Source organism: Dermochelys coriacea, chromosome 2 (assembly GCF_009764565.3).
Source record: "Dermochelys coriacea isolate rDerCor1 chromosome 2, rDerCor1.pri.v4, whole genome shotgun sequence".
Classification (NCBI taxonomy): domain Eukaryota; kingdom Metazoa; phylum Chordata; order Testudines; family Dermochelyidae; genus Dermochelys; species Dermochelys coriacea.
Window position 1 is genome coordinate 209,661,537 of NC_050069.1, and position 27,599 is coordinate 209,689,135.

At 39.9% G+C, this 27,599-nt stretch overlaps 1 protein-coding gene across 11 annotated transcripts in view; it reads right to left on the reverse strand.

The window, feature by feature from the left end:
- Positions 1–27,599, reverse strand: part of PALS2 (protein associated with LIN7 2, MAGUK family member) — a 139,363-nt gene that overhangs the window by 42,258 nt on the left and 69,506 nt on the right. For 5 of the 11 annotated variants that reach the window (XM_038390908.2, XM_043509169.1, XM_043509162.1 and 2 more), the window contains 4 exons: positions 20,222–20,340; positions 13,091–13,243; positions 8,641–8,793; positions 7,804–8,031 (listed from right to left, as the gene is read on the reverse strand). In XM_038390908.2, coding sequence (XP_038246836.1) covers positions 7,804–8,031; positions 8,641–8,793; positions 13,091–13,243; positions 20,222–20,338 — 651 coding nt within the window. In that variant the 5' untranslated portion in view covers positions 20,339–20,340. Of the gene's footprint in view, positions 1–7,803; positions 8,032–8,640; positions 8,794–13,090; positions 13,244–18,495; positions 18,558–20,221; positions 20,344–27,599 lie in introns of those variants that run through there. The other 6 variants (XM_038390909.2, XM_043509164.1, XM_043509167.1 and 3 more) reach the window with 3 other exon arrangements.

Sequence of the window (27,599 nt, forward strand, 5' to 3'; positions counted from 1 at the left end):
ATGGGTCTAGATTGGGGTGTCAAATGTTGGCCGGATCCAGCCCACCAATTATATTTGCATGGCCTGCACAGCATGTTCAGAATCTGTAGAACCTAAGCTCTCACCAAAATTAATAAATAAATAAATAAATAAAATAAAAAGTTCTCTCTCCCTGGCTTCATATATAACCTTTCAAATGTGAACGGACTGTACCCAATGTAGTGCCATCTGCCTGATTCTGCAAACAGCCTGAAACAATGATTCATTGCTGTGAACTTCCTCTGACTACCAATAATCTAATGACACTTTAAAATGTAATCATTAACTATTTAATTTCTTTTAGCAATGAAATGAGGAAAGGATTGAGATCAAAATCCACAAGTCAGAGGTGAGAAATTGGGAGTTGCTACAGAGAACGAAGTACAAATGAAAGAAAGAAGCCGAAGAAGGCGGAAAGAAGAGAAATAGTGGGCAGAAAAATAACAGTTCTAAAATAGAGTATGTTTTCCCTTCATGCAACAATAAGGTACTGAATAGATAATAAATCTGCACAAAACAAGTCTGACAATTCCAGTCCAGTCTTATGCTTGGAGGTTTGAAGTTTCAATTTTGAGTCTTTTAATAAGTCCTTTAAACCGAATGATACTTAAAAAGCCTTTTATCTTAGTTCTTTTGGCCACGAGTGCCAAATATTTTTGTATAAAATTTCTGAGCCTTTATTCAACAGTGTTGAACTGAGTAGGATATGCGATTTTGAACGCTTTCAACGATTTCTGCTTCTGGATTACAGAGTTAGGCTCATCTTCAGGCTTTAGTGCCACACTAGTTTAAAAATGTACCAAACTAGAGAAAGAAGGCTGAAAAACTGCTCTTCAAAAGGCTACACTTTGAAGCTTGGTTTCTATTTCTTCTTGTTTTCTTTTTTGATCATGTAGTTTAAAAAAAAGATCCTCACCTATAAAAGAACAGCAGTAGTGTTACTGAGTAATCCTTACTTGTCTTGGCAGAAGCTAGACTTGGGAGAGGAAAAGCAGCTTCTTGTTTTCTGGACTACTGATTATCTGAACGGAAGGTTCCAACAGGCTGGATGATCAATTTGCATGTGCCCAAGATGAGACACCTTAAAGGGCCACATATTCAGAGAACGCTGAGCACTTATCCTCTGAAAATCAGGTCATTTTTTAGTAGTCTCAAGTCAGATAAAAAAAGTAGACTCACCCAAAAATCACTAATCACTTTTAAAAATCTTGCCCTCGGTGTTCTAATTGGCCTTTTCTGTTGCCTAGTAAGATATAAACAGAAGGAAGGAACAACCCATCAAACCAGACCGATTGAAGACACAGAAATTATATTTCTTCTTGCAATTTTCCATCCCATGGTGATTTGTGTTAGCCAAAACCTTGGGTTGAAAAAAGTTTAAAGGGGGTTTTATGATCTCTCTCTTCATACTATAGAACACCTAGCTCTAATATAGCACTTTTTATTAGAAGATCTCAAAGCACTTCACAATCTTTAATGTACTTATTCTTACAACACCACTGTGAAATGAGGACAGTAGCATTTCCCTGTTTTTACAGATGGGGATTTGAGGCACAGAGGCTGAGTGACTTGCCTAAGATCACAGAGGAAGTATTTTGTAGAGCAAGGAACTGAATCCAGGTCTCACAAGTCCTAGGCTAGTGCCCTAACCACTAGACAATTCTTCCTGTTAGGCCTCTGAGGCACCTAAAGACAAAGATCACTTGAGATAAGCTCACATGATTTACTGTGAGCCAACATATGTTTCAGTAAAATCGTATTAAAAGTTTTCAGGAAGAGGATTTTTGTGCTTTAAAAGAAATCTACCTTTAAATGGTCAAACCTATATAGTGTGGAGCTGGTGCTCAGGCAGAGGCAGCATGAGGAGCCCCATGGGCCCTCCCCTCACCTAGGAGACAGACCTGCTGCTAGCTGCTTCCGGTGCGCAGCATGGTATTGGAACAGGTAGCAGGGCAGCACTGCCGACAGGACTTTTAACGGCTCCGTCAGCGGTGCTGACTGGAGCTGCCACGACCTAGTGCCTTCTATTCCGCAACTAGTACTGGTCGCGACCCACAGTTTGAAAACCACTTATCAATAGGGACAGTGAGGGGGAAAATAATTTGAAGAGACTTGATGGGAAGAACATGCCTACCAAACCTGACAAAGCACTAGAGCGGTGCAGAGAAACAATTCACCAACGCAACAACAGAAGAGTCTGAAGACCAGAGACACTGAAGAGAAGCCAACAAAATCTACTAAGACAGAAACCCTCCAAATACAGAAAAGCAAAGCAGGACAAAACAAGCTCTGAGCTGACTCATGAAAGGACTTCAGCAGAACCAAATGACAAAGGAACAAGTAATACTTTTGGAATTAAACAACAAGCAGCACTGACAAAATGCATCATGGGTTAAATAAACCAGAAGAATTTATTACAGCTCTGTCTGGACTGGCTGATTTAAAAAGAAAATATAAATACAGGAGAAAAAGCTACCCTGGGACATGTGACAACAGAAGTGGAAGCCAGAAAAGTCAGGCTACAGCACTTAAGGAGAGCTCTTTTATCAATCAAGGCAACACTAAGTGGAAAGTCCTGAAAACTGAGGTAAAGACAGCTGCGAAATGAATGCTGACCAGACTTCTATGAGGGAGGACAGAATCCTGCTTGCTTGACACCACCATCTTATTTAGGAGAGTCAAAATCTCAGAGTTTGGATAGTTTTGCCTTATCTTACTATGGGGACGTTTCTGCTCCATTTTGTTCATGATAGTTTGAGGTCCTTTAGAAACACATTATGTGAGATGACTAACATCTTTAAAATGTGGTTCATCCTCATCATCCCCCAGAGGAAAAATCGTGTGGCAATATAGAGTGTTCAATTGTGGTAGTTTTTTTTAAAATATATGTATGTTTATATGTTTATTATAGTTAAGATATGGCCACAGCAGCATAACTTGCACTTGGAGCGGAAAGTGGTGAGGTTTGTGACAGTTCTCAGTTCCTGTGGGAGTGTGTTCCACAGTCTTGGCTCTGCTCCCATAACAACTGTCTCCTGCACAAACGAGCTTTACCTTTGCAGCAGAAAGCGCCGTTGTGCCTCAGGAGCAGAGCTGTCAACAGTGATCCTCATCTCCGAACTTTAGGTGATCTTCTAGATATCCTGAACCCAAGCCATAAGTGCATTGAAGGTAAGGCTCAAGACCTTGAATTTGACTCTATATTCTATGAGAAGCCACCGTAGAGAGATGATGACAGGTCTGATGTGCTCACTGTAGCCTGTGTTGCTGAGGAGAAGTTGTAGTAGTTGAAGTTTCCTGAAGTCTGATGGCTTCATGTCCAGGTATATTTTGTTGCTGGAATCACAGATTCCAAGGACAGCAGGGATCCATTGTGATCATCTACTCTAAACTTCCTGTATAACAGGCCATAGAACTTACCCAAAATCATTCCTATAGCAGATCTTTCAGAAAAAAACATCCAACCTTGATTTTAAAATGGTCATTGACAGAGTAAAGACACCCCTCTTGGTAAATTCTTCCAATAGCTAATTACCCTCATGGTTTAAAATTGACATCTTACTTACAGGCGGAATGTGTCTAGTTTCAAACTTCCAGCCATTGGATCATCCAAACAGAAGATGACAAGGGCAACATATAACTGAGGGCCAGGACATTCTCCATCAGGATAGGACTTGGTCCTTGCCAAACAGAGATGGTAGAAAGTACTCATGGATGCTGCTATGTGAGACTATGTCAGCCAAAAATCCAGCAGCAGTTCTAAACTATGGAATGAATTGACCAATTGTGCAGACGTACTTTTAACTAAAAGAAACTGCACTCAAAACTTCCCAAAGTGCTTTCTGCTGCCAATCAGCATAATCTTTATCTTGATTAGTTTCAAGTTCAATCAGCTGTTCTTAATCTTGATAGCCATATGTACTGAAGGAGAAATAGAAGTTGTGTCTCATCTGCATATTGTTGGCACTTGAATCTATGAACTCTCACCAGTTTGCCTGGATCAGAGAAAATTTACCCTTATAGGACCCCACAAATGAGGCACCTGGTGGCAGAGATACTGCTTCACAACACTATACTTTGAGTGTGTCCCTTCACAAAGGAGTTAAACCATTTTAGCACATTCTTATGGATCCTTGCTTCTTTTCTCAGATGGGACAGCAGTATCTCATGATCAGCAGTGCTGAATGGTGCAGAAAGGTCCAGGAGGATCAGAATGGATGTCTGCTCTCCATCCATTCACAGCAGGTCAGTCATAAGTGCCACTAAAGCGGTTTTAATCCTAGGTCCTGGGCTTGTAAATTGGCCTTTTTCTTCTCCAAGATTGTGCGCAGGAACAGAAGATATGATACTGGCTGGTAATTAAGATAAATCTGAAGTATCTAAAGTGGATTTCTTCAATGGAGGTTGAACTATTGCATATCTGAAGGAGGAAGGAAAGATTCCTTCCTAAATGAGGTATTGATTATTTTGATAAGGAGTAACACCAGTTGCTCAAGGGAACATGATACCCAAGAGTGAGAGTTCTGTGTGTAGCACCTTAAATAAAAGGTGCATTCTTCCGCCCTCTTTACCCCCAATGAATAAAATTCCATATTTTAATTACAGATATACATGTGAAACGTGGATTTTGAAAAGAAAAAAAGTGTTCAAGTAAGAGAAGACATGGTGGATCAAGAGACTAATCTTACTCAACCCTTAATTGTTAAATATGTCAATTTTCTTTTTTTTACTATATACAAATAAGATTCAGTTATTGACATTTACAATTCCACAAAAAATAAAAAAAAGACAAAAGAAAATCATCTATTACCAAAAACTGACAATTGGACATTTGTTTCAGCTCAAGATTTTAAACAAAATAAAAAAAATACAGGAATTGCAGCAGAAAACCTGATTTGCCCAAAATATAGAAATCAGGCTATTACAGAATATATAAAGCCTTCAGCGCTTGACAGGCAAACTGGTTTACAACAGTGTGATAGGAATGAACACGGGGGTACAGACTTTTTCAAGACTATGATACGTTTTGGACAAAATATGCCTTGTGAGGTATTTGAAAACTCAAAATTTGCTGGTCATTATTATCTAGGTAAAATACGTGTGGCAACATTGTATGCAACATTATATGATTCTACTATATGATATTACTAATAGCAATCACAAACCAGTTCCTCAGAGACAAAAGGCAAACTAATGTTTCAATCAGGTGTCAACAAAATGAAAGACCATCACCTGATTCAGTTGCCATTCTTTTGCAGAAAAAAGGGTGAGAAATTTACATCTTGGCAAAGAAATAGCTAGAGGTTCCCATCCGCACAGACTGTCTCCTGATTCTCAAAGAAGAGCACAAGATATAAAAATGGGGAAAAGATGCCCCCAAATCTCCCTTCATCTTTACTCACGACATCAACAAAACTTGAAGAACAAAGTAAATAGCTTTGGACCAGGAGGAGAGATCCTGACTGAAAGACTCAGCCAGCAAGACTTCTAGAACATGTGATGAGAGAGACCCTGGCTTTGAATTCACTTAGCTTATTATGTTAGGTATTAGTTGTGTTTTGTCCTTCATTTCTTTGAAACCAATTCCGACTTTTATGCCTCATTACTTGGAATCACTTAAAATCTGTCTGTAGTTAATAAACTTGTTTTATCATTTTATCTAGACCAGTGTGCTTGGACTGAAGTGTTTTGGAAACTTCATTTGAGGTAACAGGGTTTGTGCATATCATCTTCTATTAATAAAATGAATGACTTTATATGAGCTTGTGTTGTCCAGGAGAGGGCTGAGCAGTACAAGATGCACATTTTGGGGGGAAATCTGGGACTGGTGTTGTTCTGCAGTGTAATTCAAGAGTGGCTCGCCATAGCACTCACACAGTATAGCTGGGAATAATTTACATGCTGGAGGCTGTGCGTGAGCAGTGTAAAAGGCACCCCAGGCTAGAGGATTGAGGGGACACGGCTGTTCAACAGTCCAGATTGCTCCCTGGGTAATGCCACAAACAGACACACCCCACTTTGTGATCTGTGTTGTAGGAATTCACAATCAGTGCACAAATTGTTAGAATATGTATGGGTCACTACTAGTAGAATCAGAAAGCCAGTAGTAAAAATACTACTCTGTTTGCATTCACAACTTAGTTAACTAAGTTGATTGGCTTCATGAAGCCAACTGCCCTAAAAGGGAATTTGGCTGGTGGATAAATGTGATAAAAGCCAGGAAGGGATGTGGAACAATTATAAGAGATTTTGCATTATATTATACTGGTTGGATCCCTTAAGCTCAGCAATACAGCTTTTTGACACGCTAGAACCTGAAACACCCATTAAATAACAGTACTAAGCATTTATATAGAAATTCCTATTTGTAGGTATCAAGGAAGGACAAGAACCTGTATTTGCAGAACGTTAACATGGATCTACCAGAAATCTATATAAACTGCAAATCCAGAAGAGTGGCTTTCTCACACAGTTCATACAGGTTAGGATACAGTATCTGTCCTAGTGTGCTGACCCTTCACCAAAACTTGTTGAGTGACTATGAGCAAGTCACTTAATTTCTCTATTCTTCACTTTCCCCATCCGTGAATGGAGAAACTGCTACTTACCCATCCTTTTAAGGCAGCTGAGCTCTTCTAATAAAGAGACATTATGCAAATGCAAATGACTATTACTTTTACCACTCAATTGACAGAAATATGAAGATGTGAGGGATTTAGGGAATTCTTGGTATGAAACCAAATTAGAATTATTGAATAGTGAGGCACATGCAACCCCAGCTTTGTGCTCCGTAGAAAGCAAATAAACCTTCTTCCATTGGCTAAAAGGTCTTTACACCATCCTGTGTGTCAATATAAAGGACTTAAGAGGACAGATATAAACATATGAAATGGGCACATGTTCCCAGAACAAAAGTTTTAAGACCAAAATGTTATTTATATTAGTAAAGGAATACCATATAACATTAAGCACACTTTTTATGTGCTATGTTTCTCAATAAAAATGAATCCATAGCTCAGTTGTATACTCATCAGGTTTTGTCTGGTTAAAATCCTATTATGTAAACCTTCCTTTATTTGTCCATCTTTTAATGTTTGAAGCAACCTACCTCATTAAGAAGCAGTAGGAGACATTTTAAGACACCAATTACCATGGTATTTATGGGGCCAGATATTTATATTTTCCAGTTTATCTGCAGTATCTGTGTTTACTACCAAATGCTCCAAACGAAGAGAAGGAAATACCTGTACCTCATTGTTTTACATGAGAAAATAGTAGCAAATACAGTAAAAAAACATTTAAAAAAATACTATAAAATTTAATCCAAAAGTTGTCACTCTTCAAAAATGTTCATTTTTTTTTCAAAATTTCAACCAGATATATAGCAGCTTTACATTACATGATATATCCTGTGTCTATCATTTAAAGGACAACTTAATCTAGTTCTTTTTAAAGAGAATTAAAGATACTACACTTACTCTTCAGCCCCTGTGCTAACTTTTGTGGGTTTAGTTACATATTCCTTTCTCTTTTAAAACAATCTTTTTTTCTTCCTCTTCTCTACTGTATGGGAAAGACCCAGTCAAAGGGGAAACTGGCTAACTATGCAGGGGAAGAGTTAAAGTGACTATACAAAGAGTGCGGTCAAATGCACAAAGTAAGAAAACAAAATAGAGAAAAGTCTTTTGTCTCCATTCCTTCTATTATAATAATTTATGTATTATAAACAACACCACTAAATAAAACGTTTTCTGGCAGAAGCAATGAAAATACCATGTTACTGACCTGTTGAGGAATAACAGTGTCTCTATAGCTGGGAAGAATTTTCAGAGTAACACTGCCACTAATATTTTTCAGTAGTTCTTGTAGTTCTTTTGGATTGTTTCCAACTTCATGGCCATTCACCTCTTTAATGATGTCACCCACATGCAGAAGACCTTGTCGATCTATCATTCCACCATGCAAGATTCGTGCTATTACTAGATCATTATTCTCAACCCTAAATGTAACACCCTAAAGGAAGCATTGAGTAACACCATTACTTAGTTTAATATCACTGAGTTTCACCTTAAATTTTTTTCCAACAGTTACTACTACTGCTGACTTTTTAATAGGGACCACAGAACAAATTGTTAACATACTGATATTATTGCACTGTATTATGCAATAAATATGCATGGTCCAAGTGAAATAAATGCCAATCATATGTACTCCGGACAGGAAGTGGATATGTAAGCATACACCGGTCAGACCATTTGCTCTTGACTTCACTAAATTCTGTCATTCCTTATTAGGACCAAATATTCAAAAAAGTTTCTTCATATCACTTATGCTAGGCATATCATCCTGCCTAATGACAAGGTCATCATTTGTCCTTGAAGAGAAGTGTGGGAGAAAGGCCAAAATCTGAAGATATGTGACCATTCATTATTGCATCTCCTGTCAAACTGATTTTGAAAATGTTATGGTGCACATTACAATCAACGGGATTACTCAATATAAAAATTATAAACATCAATATAAATAAAGAGAAATAATAAGAACAATGCAGAAAATTCAAAACATCTAAAATATTTCTTGCTGTTTAGGTGAAAGGCAGACCACCTAATTACATTTACTTACCAGTGGCTCCCCTGCTCTTTTGTGAATACCAAGTATACGAATGGCATCTACTGGTACTACCTGGTTGTTCACTGAAGAATTATTAATTTCTGGGCTAGAAGGAGGGGAATCATAACACTTTGATGCCACAATATCATGGGCTTCCAAGAGTGACTGTAAATGAAGAGTGAATAAAGCATGTTTACTATTAATATCTATGGAAGGTATTGGTTATTAAATGACAATTCAGAACCTAAATGAGTTGTTACAAAACCTTTAAGTCTAGATTTTGCAACCCTTATTTCATTTAGAATACACTAACACTTAAATAGACTTCTTTGGGACATATAAGTATTTACATGACTTCACCATACTATCTGAACAAATATGGGACTACTCACATAATTACTATTTACTGTAAGCAGTTGTAGGAGAGAGAGTAAATATGGGGTTGAATAGGACCAGGTGGACTCACACACAAACGTGCGTGCAGACACCCTAAAATATTTTTCTTCTTTGACTAATAAGGAAGTATCTGAGCAATCATATTAGGTTTCTGGAGACTCATGAACACAAAGTGGTGGAAGTAAAAAATGAACAATCCCCCACAAAAAAGCTAAAACTACGCAGAATTGCAAGTCCTAGGTTTATAAGAGTTTCTAGTGATTTTGCAAGAGGTGTGTGGTTTCTACTTACAAGAACCTGAATTATAATCCCATATACAATTTGGGATATATGTAAACTGAGATAACTCCACTTTCTGGAAACAAGTGATCAGAACTTTGAACTAAAAGGAGTTCTTCCCAGTCTACATACATGGACACACACAAATATTCAATAAAACCTCTCCAACGCATCATCAAGGATCTACAACCTATCCTGAAGGACGAGCCATCGCTCTCTCAGATCTTGGGAGACAGACCAGTCCTTGCTTACAGACAGCCCCCCAATCTGAAGCAAATACTCACCAGCAACCACACACCACACAACAGAACCACTAACCCAGGAACCTATCCTTGCAACAAAGCCCGTTGCCAACTCTGTCCACATATCTATTCAGGGGATACCATCATAGGGCCTAATCACATCAGCCACACTATCAGAGGCTCGTTCACCTGCGCATCTACCAATGTGATATATGCCATCATGTGCCAGCAATGCCCCTCTGCCATGTACATTGGCCAAACTGGACAGTCTCTACGTAAAAGAATGAATGGACACAAATCAGACGTCAAGAATTATAACATTCAAAAACCAGTTGGAGAACACTTCAATCTCTCTGGTCACTCGATCACAGACCTAAGAGTGGCTATCCTTCAACAAAAAAGCTTCAAAAACACTCCAACGAGAGACTGCTGAATTGGAATTAATTTGCAAACTGGATACAATTAACTTAGGCTTGAATAGAGACTGGGAATGGATGAGTCATTACACAAAGTAAAACTATTTCCCCATGGTATTTCTCCCCCCCACCCCACCCCCCACTGTTCCTCTGATATTCTTGTTAACTGCTGGAATTAGCCTACCTGCTTGTCACCATGGAAGTTTTTCCTCCTCCCCCCCCCCGCTGTGGGTGATGGCTTATCTTAAGTGATCACTCTCCTTACAGTGTGTATGATAAACCCATTGTTTCATGTTCTCTGTGTGTGTGTATATAAATCTCTCCTCTGTTTTTTCCACCAAATGCATCCGATGAAGTGAGCTGTAGCTCACGAAAGCTTATGCTCTAATAAATTTGTTAGTCTCTAAGGTGCCACAAGTACTCCTTTTCTTTTTACACAAATATTGAAATCTTATAATGAATACCTTTGGAAGAAAATTTACTTTACAGTTTTAAGGTACCTTTCATTAAAAAAAATCTAATCTTCTAACATTTATGAAAAATCAACATAAATCTAGGTTTGCTGGACAAAGCAAAAGACCAGACTCTAGGGGACAGATTATAGTGACTTCAGACCTACATGGAAAACGTGGAAATAAGAAGGGTACTCCAACCCACATCTGTATAACCTGGCAATAATTCACCCCCATGAGATGGAAGTACCAGGCCCCGTCAGAAAGGGAGCTAAGGGGAGTCTCACTGATAAAGGCAGGGAGAGGAAATATGGGCCCTTAACAAGTTAGTGGAGTGTAATGGCCCTTAATCCTACCTCGCCTTAAAGTAGGATAGTGGCAGTTTATTTCACAAAAAGACATCCTGGAGTTCTAGTCACAGGCAAGGCCACTCACAGGCATCACATTAAGTAGTTGGATAGAAAAAGCAGAGTACAAGATACCATGGATGGTGGCTCTGGTAGGGCCACATGCACAGCCGGGGTAGGCAGAGGATAGGACCAGTAGCTAGGCCAGGCTGTACTACTCGAATGCTGCAGCTTCCAGATGCCTACCAGAGCATGGACACAGAAAGCAGAGGCCTTCAAGCAACTCACATGGGATGCTTCAGGAGCCTGTGTGCCACAAACAGGGAAACAGCGAAACAGACATAACAGAGAAAAAGGAACTTCAGGTCCAGCTGTGGAAGCAGAAGATAGGGGCTACAGGTTCCTGGGAGCCTCTTGAAAGGCCAGCAAAAATTTGCTTTAACTGCTGCCACCAATTTGCTTGTGACTGAACCTGCAGTTACAGGACTGGAAGCTATTCTTTTACAGAGGTTTCAGAGTAGCAGCCGTGTTAGTGAGCTGTAGCTCACGAAAGCTTATGCTCTAATAAGTTTGTTAGTCTCTAAGGTGCCACAAGTACTCCTTTTCTTTTACAGAGGTGATCTTCTGTAGGACAGATCCTGGTCCTCTGCTCAAAATTTAAGTGGGTTTTTGTGTAGGAATCTCTGCAAAGGTAGAGTCAGAATCCTCATGACACCACAAGGGGTAAATTATGAAAAAATATTCTAATATGCTCTTTAAAAATCAGTTTAACCTAATGTGGTGGCACAAAATGCTAAGACCCCTTAATCATAATAATCTCAATGTTACTACAGGGCAGAGTTAAGGTTATTTTTTTGTATGATTACAGTACCTAGGAGCCCTAGTGCTGGCCCAGTACCCCACTGTGCTAGGCCCTGTACACACATGGAACAAAGACATTCCCTGACCCAAAGAGTTTAACAATCTAAATGAAAAAAAAGATGACAGAGGTATACAGACAAGCCTATAGGAAAGTACAAGGACACAAGGGACATTATTGGTCAGCGCAAGAAGCTGCAGGCTCAGTATACCAGCAGCTTAACCATTGTCAAGCTTTTGTACATAACACCACAGAGGAGAGTCCAAAGGAAGAATCTTAAGGAAGATAATGAGTTAGCTTTTCAGATATTTAGGGGGGAAAACTCACAAGCGAAAGGGGCAACATGGGAGAAGATGCTTGTTTGAAAATGTAACAAGTGAGCCAGGGAGGCTGGAGTTGATCTTTCAGTAATGAATGAGAGATGATGGATAAGGCTGTTTCAGTGCCATAACTGTGAATTTCTTACTTTAAGATTTTGGATCTCTTAAGTATTACCTTAACTCTGAATTTCCTGATTTTGTAGTGCTTGGTTTTGGTAGGACAACAACATCCAGGTTATGTTTTTTCCCCTTAAGTGATACATACACTCAACCTTAACTCTGCTTTGACAGTTTTTTGTTTGGGAATACGTAGAGGGCATAGCTCATGTCAAGTGCAATTCCTAGACTATTAATGATTTAATAGACAGAAATGTACAATACCTCTTTCCTGAAGAAACTTTTTCTGAGGGATGAGAGAAGGCCACAGACTTATGAATAAGGGGTTTCCTGCACCTTCTTGTGAATAGCCTGCTACTGGCTATTGTCAGAGATAGGATACTGGAATAATGGTGCAGTTAATGGTGCCAAACACACCACAGCAGTGGAGAAAAGTAAATCCAAATTTAAGATAAAAAGTCCAGAGTAAAAAAAAAAAAAAAAAAAGTTAGGGAAATCCTTTTAGATCTTGTGTAACTTTTGAAGCATAAAACTGTCCAGTTAAAAAAACCCCAAAACACAAAAACCCTGTATGCAAGAGCAACAGTGTGACCAGTTTTAAAAAAACAGGAAGATTCTTTAGCTGACAGTGCAGAACTACGTTTCCAGGTGAAAGGATCTCAAATCTGTACGCAATATACATCATCCCCCTGAGCACAGCAAATTTGGACCGGGGAAGAAAGAATTGCAAGTGCTTGGCTAGAGACAGATTTAAGAATATGTCAAGGAATGTATAAAATGCTTTGATCAAAATGAATTAGTTATCATATATACCTAATCCCTCCAAGTGGTCTTTTTTTGTTTTGGTTTTATCCTATTTCTCTAACTCTACTCATGGTGAAAAAAAGACTGGTGTTTCTTCCAAATTCCTCCTCCCTATTTGGTTGGGGATGTTAAAATTATTTTTCCACTCCTCCTAGTTGGATCAATATGCATATATTGATATATAAAGTGGTAACCATATTTAAAATATGCAAACTGAAAAAAAATGATACCTGAAAATGAGGTTCCTTGAGTATACCAACTAATTCTGCAATACTTTCATCTTTGTTTATTAAAGGACTGATGTCTTCAAGAATTTCATTCACTAGCTCCAGGTTGTTGTCACCGACAGCCTCAAGTTTAGAATCTTCCAATCGCTCATGAGCCTGTGAGAGATTAAAAACAAGATTATATTAATGATAGTCAATGAGTTGCAACAGTACTTTTAATTCATTTAGCCCTGTGATTAATTTTATTTCCTGATTATCTTTTCATCAAGAGTAAAAAGAGCACTTTATCTAAAGTAAATCTGCTGTTTTGCCTTCATGGGCTCACCATAGAATTAGCATGGTTAACCACTTGGCCACAGAACCCCCATTTTAAAGCAGCACTGGACTGACGCATGTGTGTACACGCGTCCCCTCAAGCTCTATATTACACAACAGTCTAATAGCCCACCATCTCTGAACAATCTTTCAGTTCCTCTTTACCTCTAGAAGTGCTACAAGGGCTGGGCTTTGAAACAGAGAGGAAGAGGGAGGATCAATGTTGCTTAATGAAGGCAATACAGTTGGAGAACAAGAGTTTGCCTTGGTAACTCTTTTTCTTGATCCTGGACATTTCTGTCACTGAGTCCCACTCTAAGAGGCTAGTTAGCAGTAGGGTGACCACATAGCAAGTATGAAAAATTGGGACTTTTTTTTGGGAGTAGAGGGTATAGTACCTATATAACACAAAGTCCCTAATATCGGGACATCTGGTCATCCTAGTTAGCAGTGACCTCCTTGAAAAGAAGGTCCAAGGATGTCTGCTAGTTATACAATGACTGAAGCATTGTCCTTCTGAAACCAGCATCTGCTCTTGATGCTGTTCTCTTGACACTGCAATTTGAGAACATGTGAACAAAGCCCACACAGCAGTCCTACAGATTTCTAACAGGGGAACATGGCAGCCGCTATGACACATCTCTTCTCTACTGAAGGGCTAGCAATTTCCTCACATAGCAAACCCTGAGGCATTCAGACCTGGGAACATCAACTACTTCACACATGACTGGATGTAGCACCTCATCCACCTAGTCTCTGTGCAGAGATTTTTTAGGAGTTTTTCTTCTCCCCCTAATGACTGGGCTACACAGTCTGAAATACATTATACTCCATTTAGCCAAAACCTTATTATCCTCATTATCTGAATCCCTTCCTTGTCCCCCAGCTGCAGCGGGTTTGAATCTTTCCCATGGGCCAAGAAAGGGATTTGGATAATGTGGAGATTCCGATAATAGAGCGAAGACCCCTGGCCAGGACAACAACGACAACAAACCTTGGCCACAGGGGAGGCCACCATGGTATGGAATGACTCCTGCAGCAGCACAGGGAGCCTGCTCTGCTGTCATGAGAGGTTTCAGAGTAGCAGCCGTGTTAGTCTGTATTCGCAAAAAGAAAAGGAGTACTTGTGGCACCTTAGGTGCCACAAGTACTCCTTTTCTTTTTGCTGTCATGAGAGTGGGTGAAGTGGTGCTATGACAATGGAGCTGCAGAAGGCTCTGACCGCTGCAAAGCTGGTGATCCCTAACCCCTGCAGGCGCAAGCAGAAGGCCGCACTCCTGATGGGAAAAGCGGAGACCCCCTCTACCCTCTGGCTAGGACTGTGAGGAGGAGCCACCTCCAGACACCAGGGAGGCCACCCCACTGCTGAACAGCTCCTGCCCTCTCCATTATCCGAACTCCCAATTATCTGAATGAAATCTGTGTCCCCCCTGCTATTTGGGTAATCAGGAGTATATTGTAATAACTAAGAGCTCCTAACCATCTCAACTTTCCCACAGCAGATATTGGGCTCTGGGGAAAAAACACAGGCAGAGAAACTGACTTATTGAGATGAAATATAATTTTGGTCAGAAACTTGGGGTGCAGCCTAAAGACATTTCTTCTTTGTGGACTATCATAAGAATTGCTGGCTCTCACTAGCAGCCATGTAAATATGAAGAGTTGCCAAGAATTGCTTCAGTGATACCAGAGATAGGACAAAGTCCAAGACAATTGGAATCAGACAACCACCATGTCAAAGCATCTGCCTTGAGCAATTTTAAGCCAGTTCTAACTTTGGCACCCCCTATGAGGCTGCTTTTTGATCTCTGACTGACTGGACCACCTCAGACAAGTCAAGTCATCTTGTTTTGAAAATCAATAGCTATGAAGGGACATGAAGTCTGCATAAACTGCTCTGCTGAGACAAGAAATCTGGACTCAAGAGAAAGAGTGAAAGGATGATCTCATGGACAGAGCAATATGTCCTGAGAACCAGGTCTGTCAGTTCCACGTTGACTTTCTCCTGCCAAATCTTCCTCGCTACCCTGGCAATGAGAAGAATTGGAGAAAAAGCATATTTTCATAAAAGGCCCCTTTCCCCCATAAATATAAGAGAAAGGTGACAATAACCACACTGTGGATTACTGCTCAATCTAATGCAGAACCTGAGACATCTCTATAACCTAGGATTCAGGAAGGCCAACCACAATAAAGGCTGAAATCCTGTCAGAGCTCTTCTCCTCTGTACTGAACAACCTCTAACCTAAAGACCCTAGGAAAATGCTTTTTCCAGTTCCATTCAAAGTGATTGGATTTTAAGACTTATAAAGTCATTTAGCTTATGTTGCCATTCTTTAATGATAACCCAGAGGACAACTTTGAAATCCAGTGATGTGATATCAGACTGACACTGAGGCAGGCTTAATAAACCACTTCAAGTGCCTTTTTAGCAGAAAATAACAGGCTCATGAGCTTCCAGATCCCTTTGTAAAGGCAGGTTCTAATGAAAATTAGAAAACTCTGTTGGGCCTCTTCATCCCTTTTCTGAAAAGACTTACAGACTTAGACAAAGTCCTTCCCTAAACTTAGCAGTGCTCATCAGAAGCTGGGAATTTCCCAAGGAAACCAACAACAAAAAATTAAGATGCTCAACCCTATATAAACTACTAACATTATTTACAGTAATTTTAACAAACAGAAGTCAGCAAAAGGATTGATTCATGATCACTGGTTGGTAGAGAGAGAACTGACAAACCCTTACAGGGAGCGAACAATATATACCCACAATATATAGAGCCTGATGGACAAGTGCACATATCCAATTGCCAAGTACTGCTTTAATATGGGTCCTTTAGTATCTGCCTAGGAAAACCACATCTCAGTGGGGCTGTGTAGAGGCAGTGTGTCAAAGACAGACATTTAAATTTAATCTTGCTATAAAAACGGAAAAATCTGTATGTTTTTTCTGAACTGATTTTTCATGAAATAAGTAGAATTCAACAACAAGTAGAATTTACAGGTAAGAATCCATTCTTACCTGTAAATTTTAGTAAGCGAGCCCCAATATTTGTAATTAACCTCTGAAGCAGCTTATTTAACACAGAAAAGAACAAAGCTTCAGCTTTTTCTATTTTAAAGAAAAAAGTCAGGTCATTGACTAAATAACCTTGTTTATTATAAGGCTCACTGAGAATTTTGAGCCAGACATACACATTAGTCTTAAAATAATAAAGAAATGTTATGGTGCTGCTATTTTTTAAATGTATTTTGCAACTATCATACAGATTATATAACCATCTACCAGTGTACCCAATACTGCTTTTACAGTAGCTAAAAGACAATACTGATCTTATAATTAGTAAGATTTTGTAACGACAATTCGCATTAAAAAAATCTAACAAAAATTTACTCTACTCATTTCCCCCTTTTGTAAAAGCATAGATGCAGTTATACTGGTCCAACTTATTCCACTTCCCATAAGAGAATGGTTTCACTGGAATAAAGTACATGTATACAGATATAATTGCTTCCACACTAGGGGATTGTATAGTTAAAGTGATGCAGCTTTCTAGCGGAGATATGCCCATAGTCAAAAAAGTGTAAACATTTCCATTATAGGCTCTCTCTTTTGCCTTTGCAACTTGACCATTAAAAAAAACTGCCTTAGGGCTCATCTAGATAACAGCGCGCTGCAAGCTGAGGTGTACATCTACAGAACACTAGCATGCCACACAGTAATTGTCCGTGAGGACCGCGCTCCCGTGCACTAAAAGTTCCCTAGTGTGCTTTGATCTACTCCCATTTCAAAGTAGAGTAGATCAAAGTGCATGCAGTAGCAGGATTGACACTGAGTTACTGTGTGGCACACTAGCACTGTGTATTTGTCTTTAACTGTTCTTCTAGACAAGCTCTTAGACTGTAATTTGCCATAGAACAGAAGCTCTTGCCAAAGGAGGAAAAGAAGCTCGTTTCTAAAGCACCCCCTTCCTGGTGATAAAAAAAATAAAGTATCAAATTTAACATAAAAGTGGAGGTATACAATTCACATTTGAAAGCCAACCACTGTACCTGTGCTCTAAATCTGTATGCAGTAGATATGGAATGTGAGTACCCACTTTTTGAGTTCCTGCCACTTTAGCCTAGAAGTCACTCACTCTTGTTAAATTATACATAAACTATATTTTCTAATCTTTTTTCACTCCATTCTTGTTACTAACAGCAGCATACTGCCATTGTTTCTCTCTACATCTCTCTCTCTAGGCTGCACCATGGTGCACTCCCCCCCCCATTTTTAAACTACAATTTTCTTACAGTCTCTAACAGAAAATACACTTTTCTCTTACATAAATCTGACAGTATTCTTCAATGAACCTTTCGTTTTGCCGGTCTTTATACTCAAAGATCATTGAACAAGGATTTTGTTGTTTAGATTTCACCAGTTCTCAAACTGTGATTTGTGGAGCACCTGCCGATGAGCCACACAGAGTTGGTCTGTCATACAGTGCTGGCTAACCTCCTTGTTTATTTGCATTAAGAAATAGCTAAAGATACATTAAACTACCTTACCACATAAGCAATTACAATAGCTGCCTCAGGTATGGAGGATGCAAGCATGAATGAATGGGGATATGCTCCATGCAATGACTATTAGAAAACAAGAAGGTTCATGTAAAATATAGTTCAAATTATAAAAAAGTGTTTGAGAATTCTTCAATTGTCTACTTTATATTTGTAAAGTAGCATTATCATTTATAAATGCTTGATGCTGTACATGACACAAATGAGGATGGTCCATACCCAAAGAAGCTTACAATCAAAGGCATGGATTCTGCACTGTGATCCATGTGGGTGGGTTTCTGTGCCTGCATGGAGCCCCACTGACTTCAGAGTAGCTCTATACAGGCACAATCTCTCATGTGTGTGGATCAAAATGTACGTTTGGTCAAAAACAAACCCGGATGAGGTGTGACAGGTGACAGTAGAGTAGTACTATATAAATACTAAAAATCTTGAAATTTTGAGTATTTTGAAATTGTCTTCAGATACCGAAAATATGGTAAAATTATTTCTGAAGTTCCTAAAACACAGGAATTTGCCAAATCAACTCCTACCTTCGATCGGCCCATGATGCCAGCCTCCATTGCCCACTTGTTAAATTTTCAGATTCCAAGGCCAGAGAGTACCACTGTGATCATCTAGTCTGGCCTCCTGTATAACACAGGTCATAAAACTTCCTCAAAATAGTTCTTAGAGAATATCATTTAGAAAAACATCCAATCTTGATTTGAAACTTGGCAGTGATAGAGAATCCACCACAACCCTTGGCAAGTTGTTTAAATGGCTAATTATTGTCACTTTATGCCTTATTTTCAGTCTGAATTTGTCTAGCTTCAACTTCCAGCCACTGTATCATGTTAAATCTTTCTCAGCTAGATTGAAAAGCTTATTATTAAATATCTGTTCCCCACGTATATACTTATAGACTGCAATCAAGTTACCCCTTAACTTTCTCTTTGTTAAGTTAGACTCAGAGCTCAATCTGTTTATCACTATAGGGCATTTTTCTAATCCTTTAATCATTCGTGTGGTGTTCTCTGAATACTATCCAGTTTATCAACGTCCTCCTTAAACTGTGAGCACTAGAACTAGACACTATCCCACTGGCAAATATAAAAGTAAAACATCTATTCTTACCCGACATTCTCCTGTTTAAGCATCCCAGGATCACATTAGCTCTTTTGATCCCAGTGTCACACAGAGAGCTCATGTTCAGCCGATTACTCTCCACAACCCCCAAATCTTTTAGAGTCACTGCTTCCCAAGATAGAGTGCCTCATCCTGTAAATATGACCTATATTCTTTGTTCATAGATGTATACATTTACATTTAGCTCTATCAAAACACACATTGTTTGCTAGCACCCAGTTTACCAAGCCATCCAGATCACCCTGAATCTGTGACTCGTCCTCTTCATCATTTACCCCTCCCCCAATGTTTGTGTCAACTGCAAATTTTATCAGTGATTATTTTGTTTTCTTCCAGGTCATTGATAAATATGTTAAATAGCATAGGGACAAGAATCTATTCCTGCTGGTTCACACTGAAAATACACCTGCTCAATGACTATTTCCCATTTACGATTACATTTTGAGACCTGTCAGCCAGTTTTTAATCCATTTGTGTGTGCCACATTAAAAAACTAGAATGATATAAAACTAATCAAAATGTTGTGCAGCACCACGTCAATTTTCAAACAACCTCCTTTGTGTGTTATTCCTTCATGCTTGGAAGAAAGGCTCTATGACATCTACAAAACTCACCTCATTCTCCCTCAATTCCCTCCTTAAAATTCTCCTTTGATGATGTGCGTACAAAAACCTGACAAAGGTAAGGCTGATGGTGTGCTGAGCCTACAGCCTATCATGCTGACTAGTAATGTTTCTTGTACTTACCTGTTGGTCTGTCTATATCCATCTAAAAATTTCCTTTTATTTAGATTGCAAGCTCTTTTTGTTGTGTGTACAGTGCCCAGCACAGTAGGATCCTGGTTCGTGACTGCGACTCCTAGGCTCTTTGATAATACTAATAATAAACAAACTTATTTTCATCCTCCATATTCCAATCCCTTTTCTAAACGCTAGAAATGAAACAGAGTTCGATAGGTGGAGAAAGGATCAAGTCAAGCAGGTCCAAGATTCAATCTGTTCTCACAATTTCCTCCAAGTCCACCAGTGGTAGATATACTCTGGACAAAATTAATTTATACTACCAGTCAGACTTCTTGAATTGACAATATTCCAAGTAAAAATATCCAAAGCTATCAATACATCAAAATACCTTAGCAAGTGATCTTACAATAGGGTTCTCCATAATTCCTTTGAGGAAAATAAGGTCTATTTCTTCAGCTCCTGTTGATGTGGGCAGATCAGTAAGATTATCCAAAACTTGCTGCATTGCTGCTGATAAAAAGAAATAGTAATGACAAAAACACTCTGGACAAGTCTTTAAAAACTGAAATACAACTAAAACCCAATATTCGTAAGACATCTCAGATGTTTAAAGACTACTGATGTACTGATTGCTCCAGTGGAATTACTGTAGATACTTTATATAGCACATTGGAGTGAGTGTGGGGCAGCCAACATTCCATTTGCATTTACAAGACAGGGGTTTGGACAGAAAATAAGTTTGTTTGTTTTTTGCGATCCACCTAGAATTTTACCAATGCAATTGCTTTGAAGCCAGGTGCAGCACATTTTTCCCCAACATTTGCTAGTGTTTAAAGGTGTCAAGAAATACATAAATTAGTATACGCTATACATTATATCCTTGGAGACAAACTTGCACGTTGATCAGAATGGTCCCTTCTGACCTTAGTATCTATGAATCTATATTATTAAATGTAACATGTATTAATGTCAGCTTTCCTTCCATTTCTCTTTTCTTTGGACATTCAAGAAGTGTTTTCAGCCCTCATGTGCACATGTCCACACATACTGCAAGTCCAAACATATGCATGTTGTACCTGTACACTTGTGTACAGTTGAACAATTCTGACATTTGCATGTACACATGGGCTTGCTAATGTTCAACACAATTTTTTTTAAATAATTGTTAAGCTACTATACTACAGTGGTCCACAGGCTGCAAAAAGTCAGAAAACTACACACATACCCTTTCCTCCCACACAGGAATGTATTCCTAATCTGCATTACTTCTTCATGGCTTTCCACAATAGCTTTCATTATGTAACAACTGTACAGAATGGATGGTATTTAAAACACCTACATTCTGAAATCTATCTTTCCTAGAAAAATCCATTTCATGAAAATATTTACTGGCCACTCTTTATTAAGTAGAATGTTTTAACACAATTAAATGCTATCCTGAAGTACAGTAGCTTGTGTCAATCAACAGGGTTTGTGGACCATTTTTAATATTTGAAAAAGTCTGCTATAACCATATTTTGTAATAAACACCTTCACCCCCATTTACTTTAAGTGAATTCTCCTTGAAAGGAGTAGGAGGGAAATGACAGTTACATTATGCTTTCATAGATTCTGACAGTAATATATTTATTTCCAATCCTTAGCTGAGACACAAAAGCTGTCGGTAACTACATTGTGAGGTTCATGCTGCATACCGTATCCAAGTCAGGAAAACAAAAATAACTAAAAACGACCAAATCAAACTCTACATAGCCCGTATGTTTTTTAAAAGCCCCTGTGACGAGTTACATGTTAAATCCCTCTTCACCCATTCCAGTTCAAGTTGGTAAACAACGTTCCACTCACATTTCATGACTTCCAAATTCTCTAACTCAGTGGTTCCCAAACTTTAACAACCTGTGAACCCCTTTCACTAAAATGTAAAGTCTCGTGAACTCCCTCCTAAAATGATTATTTGCAGGGATTTTTCTCCTTTACCCGAGTATAAATTATAAAAGCAGTAATCTTGGAAATATAAAATTTGTTTTTATGACATGCTTATTACACACTATTTATTATCATTAATCATTACAGTATTTTTATTACATTATGAAAATGGCAACACTCTTCCAAGATCTCACTTTTGTAGCTTGTATCACTTTGAATAAACTTGTTATAAGACAAGGCTTCTATGTTTCATCAATGAGTATCAGATGTGAAACAGCATGAAGGTATTTAAGAAGCCAATTCAAAGAGTTCGTCTTACACAAGCATTCAGGTCTTGAGCAGTCCAGCAAACAAAACACGTTACAACAAAGCTTAAACTTGTTCTTCATAATAATTTTAAAAATACTAGCTGCCTATTTAATTTTAAGAAATGCAAAAAATATCCACCTCCCTTTCCATTTCATACAAGGAGTCTTGAAGTTTAAATCTCCTCAGTGTGATAGATATGCTTGCTTTGATCTGCTTAGCTCTTGGAAGTTGTACTACCCGGGGTTCCTAGGGACAGCTCTGTCCACCATTAGGGAATTTCCCCCCCCACCCCCCGAGAACCCCCTGTAACATTTCATGAACCCCAGTTTGGGAGCCACTGCTCTAACTATACAACTGTAACATTCTCTTAATGCTGGTTTTCTGGCATAAAATAAATACATTTGCACAAATATACAAGTGCTTCTATCTAGCATTTTTATTGGTGTAATACGTGTCATACAGCGTTGGGATCATAAATGTTAAATCACAATAATACGCTTTCTTTGCTTTACAAAGAAATTGTGCAGAGCTCACCAGATTCCATGAAATTACACATCTATGCCAATGCCATTTCATAGTTAATCATCCTAAGATTAAGAATTTATTCCACAACATTGACAAATTATGTGTTTTACAAACAGAAGCAATCATTATATGTGGACAACAGCACTAGTTACTTATTAGTGATACGATGCATCAGCTTCCTTCTTCTCTCTCTCTTTAAAGTCCCTCATATGGGTGATCTAACAATTATTTAAATGCCAGGGAGCTCGTTAAGTTGACAATCTGTATCCTTGTCCACATTTATTGGACATACTTTGCTTTTGCAGACTGTAAATTATTTGGGGCCGGGACTGTTCTTAAATGACTGAAGCAACATGTGTACCACAGCACTGTATAAAAGATAAACCACCACCACCACTTGTCCCCCCTCCAGGGCAGATTAAGTCCTGAAAGCAGCATTGTGACACACTACACCATGGGGGAACGCCCTGCAACCCCCATATTCATCATTTGTATCTAATTGTAATATTGCATATAAAGCATGCCATGTACAGTATCATGGGAAAGATTATGATCTGCTGAAACCCACTGTTCCATCTAAATATGTATACCATTAATGCATATGAAGTTATGAGAATTGCACTGTATGGTTGTCATTAACATATGCTGTGAGTTTGGGAAGCACCCAGATACTAGCTCCCCAAAGACAATAAGAAGGGGGATAATCAGCGCCCAGGTGGGTGCTGAACCAACATCAGCCATTGTCCAGCAAGAGACTTAAAATTCAATGACTCACTTGCACAAGGCCACACCAGGGGAATTGCTCAACCTTGCCTGATGACTTAGCAATGCCCAACAGACATGCCTGGACGTATGTTCTCCAAGCACATGAACTAAGGATATAAAACACAACATAATGGCCGCATGCTTCGTCCTCTCTCTTCTCCCCCACCTACGCGGAAGGCAATGAGAATGCCGGAGCTGAAAAAAGAGCGGTCCACAAGCTAAGAGGGAAAAAGCCTGCGTATTAAAGGCTGTAACCAACCTGCAATATCCAGTGAGGTGAGAAAAACTGCTTAACCTACATCCGGGGTTGGCAATCTTCAGCAAGGAGCCCATCAGGGCAATCCACTGGCAGGGTGCAAGACATTTTGTTCATGTTGAGCGTCCACAGGCACAGCTCCCCATAGCTCCCAGTGGCCACGGTTCGCCGTTCCCGGATAATGAGAACTGAGGGACACAACGAGCTGCAGGGACGTGCTGGCCACCACTACCCACAGCTCCCATACTCTGAGAACAGTGAACCGCAGCCACTGGGAGCTGTACCTGCAGATGGTCAACAAACAAAATGTCTCACGGTTCGCCAGTGGATTACTGTGATGGGCCGCATGCTAAAGGTTGCCAACCCCTGACTTAGACGTTGCCCAGTCTAACAGGGTTGAGAGTTTAGACTGCATGCTTTTCTTTTTTTTTTTTTTTTTGGTAACCACTCTTTTTGCCCATCATCACTTAAAATCTAGATTTTTGTAATCAGTAAAACTTGTTTTACTGTTTATCTTTACCAGCGAGTTTGTCTGAAGCGTTTGACAAATCTGCTCAGGTCACAAAGGCTGGTGCATGTCAACTTTCCATTGATGAAGTTGTGAACCAATTAATGAATTTGCATTGCTCGAGAAAGGGTCTTAAGCAGTGCAAGACAGTATATTCCTAAGGTACAAGGCTGGGAGGTGGTGGGATTTGGCTGGTACCTTTCTCTGTGAGATTCATGAGTGACTCGGGGGGCATTTATGCAATCTACCTGTGTGTGGGGCTCCACATGAGGTTGTACGGAGTGGTAACAGCACCTGGAGGGATTTGCTGCTTGCCACCAGTATGGCATTGTGAGAGACAACCCAGAATAGTGAGCAGAGGGGGCACAATGCCCCCACAGTCCCAGGTTGCACCCCAAGGATGCTGTGACATGTAGATACACTAGAAATGTGCTAGGCACCGCATTAAAACTACAGTGGTGTAGTTCCATTCATTCTTTAATAAATTAACTAATATAGTATGTAGCTGAAGTGCTAAATTCGTGACGCACCAAGAAAATGAGAACGCTCTTAGGTAATACTTAAGACAGTTGATCCTTTTTAAATATTATTTTCTGACTTTCCTTTCACTTCAGACATCTATCCCTCAGAGATAAATCAACCTCTGTGCCACTAACTTCAAATGTTTTGCAGCAAGAACTCCTGACATAAGGGGGATTTCCAAAAGAAACTACCCAAGGTAAGATGAATGCAGGGGACTAGGTGCCCAGAAATAAAGTCCTGATGTGCTCACAACTTTCTTGCTGCCGTGAAGGAAAAGGGTATTTACCGTATGAAGGTTTATTCATTTTGGAAGATTATTCTGGACATCATATTCAGTTTCTAGTGATCTTTGTGTGCTAGTAGACCTGAAGTAACCCTACTTCTGAGCCTCAATTGATTTTTAAATTTGATACAATGCCAGTATTGGCTATGCTAAGCTGGCTTTAGCATGGGAAAATGGAGTTTACTTACCGTATAGTTACTGGAGTTCAAGATGCATGGTCCCTATGAGTGAACGTGTTCCATGTGCCTAAGACCTTTTCCATAGCAGTGAGTTCCACAGCACCTACACCCTGTGCTTCCTCACGCTCTGAACTGAGGACATAAGTGGAAGTGAGGACCTGCTGCCTTACCAGTTCCTACTCTACTGAGACTCAAGTAAGAATCTGAGCAGAGGGGAAGGAGGACAAGTAATACGCATCGGGACCACACATCTCAAATAAACTCCAGTTACTATAGAAATAAATAACCTTCAAGTCCTGGTCCATATGGGTATGCACTGTGGGTGACTCCCAAGCAGTACTCATGATGGAGAAGTATGTAAGGAAGAATGCTGCAGATCACAGGATTGTTGAACCAAAGGAGGCATCCCTGAATGAAGCTTGGACAAAAGCATAATCCCTGGTAAATGTATGAATGAAGCCGTGAGCTGCTGCTTTACAGATGTCCAAGAGGGGAACTAATTCCCTGTAGGAATGCCACACACAGTTTGTGCTCTAGTTGAATATGCCCAGATACTGTGATGGGGAGGAGCTTCCATAAGCTCTTAGTAGTGGAGAATACACCCTGAAATCTATTTTGAGAGTCTTTAAGAGACTGCTTATCCTTTCATTCTCTCAGTAATGGAAATGAATAGCCTTGGAGACTTTCTAAAGGGTTTTGCCCTTTGCTAGTTGGAGGCTAAAGCTCTGCCAACCACCACAAAGTGCAGCTTCCAGTCATTCCTATTACTGTTGGGTTTTGGGTGGAAGCCTGGCAAGTGAGCAGTATGATTCATGTGAAATTCAGAGTGGACTTTTGGGATGAACTTGGGATGCAATTTCAACACTTTATGCCTGCGGAACACCATGTGGAGAGGGTCCACCATGAGGGTCCCAAGCTTACCCACTTTCATAGCCAACATGACCACCATTAGGAAGGCCACTTTCAAATACAGGGGCAAAAGAGAGCACTAGGCCAAAAGTTCAAATGATGCAGACACATCATGGACTGTTTTCTACCCTAAATCTTTCATTTTGCAATCTGTCTCTGTGTGTGACTCTTTATAGTGCAAAGACATCTCATCTCAAATGCGGGTAGGCACTGACCCTGCCACTCCTTTTCTGCCCATGTCTCTCTACTGCAGAGCATTGCAGTGGCACCATTCTTCTACACAGTTGAGCTTTCAGTCACAGTGACATATGCTTGTCATACACAACACCTGAGATGCTATTCCACACTTTGCCAACACTCCCCAGTCTGGACCATATCATGTTTAAGCTTACTATCTTCTGGAACCCAGACACCAAAGTATTTGAACTGGTCAGTCTGATTTCGTCATACTCTTAATTTATTAAACAATCTGCCATCCAAAAATTAGGCTGCCAGATGGAAGGAGGCTGGATTTGGATGGACGGCTCTGTCCTCATTCTGAGACAGCAGATTTAGAAACAGTTATAGGTTATGCATGGGTGAGAGGCCATCTGCAGTATGGTGGCAGAACAAAATTATCTCAGCAACCAAGGTGCTATCAGGACTATTTTTGCCTTTTGCTGCTTAGCCTTTGCCTTCAGGAAGGTCAATAGGGGAATGGAAGGGAAGGCCTACATTAGCAGCTCCAGTGTCCCAGAAAAGCATCCTGCAGAGCAGCTCATGAGCAGTAAGTTGGGCACTTCTAGTTTGCTTCGGTCACGAAGTAGTCTCAGAATCGGAAACCCCACTACCAGAATATGTTCTGCACCACTGAAGAGGAGTTCCCACTCACAATCCTGGTAGATATGCCTGTTTAGACTAATCTTCTAGCATTCATTACTCTGGTCAGTGCACTGCCAACATGGATCTGATGCACCAGATCCAAAGCTTGATTTCATCCATGCAGAGTGGGGGAGACCTCGCTCCTCTCTGCTTATATAAAATACTGCAGTAGTCACGCTGTCGGACATAACTTAGACACGGAGCAGATGAAGGGAGGCAATCTTTTGCAAGCTTTGTGCATTCTCTGAAGCAGGAAAAGATTGATGTGCAGTTTGGTTTTGTGTGGAATGCAGGAGCCCTGAGCCATATGACTGCCTACATGCACTCCTCAGCACAGTATGGAGGCATCTGTAATGAATGTATCTGTGGGTGATGGGGGAACAAAGGGAACCCCTACACAGTCTCTTTGTACTAGTCTACACTGGGGGGTGGAGTGGGGGGAGAGAAATCGATCTAACTTACGCAACTTCAGCTATGTCAATAACGTAGCTGAAGTCGACGTACTTAGATTGACTTACAGTGGTGTCTTCAGGCGGTCAGTCGACTGCTACCACTCCCCCATTGACTCTACCTGTGCCTCTCGTGGTGCTGGAGTACAGGAGTAGAAGGGACAGCGCTCAGGGGGTCGATTTATTGCGTCTAGACTAGACGCGATAAAATCGATCCTCACTGGATCTATCGCTGCCCGCTGATCTGGCAGGTAGTGAAGACATACCCTTTGGT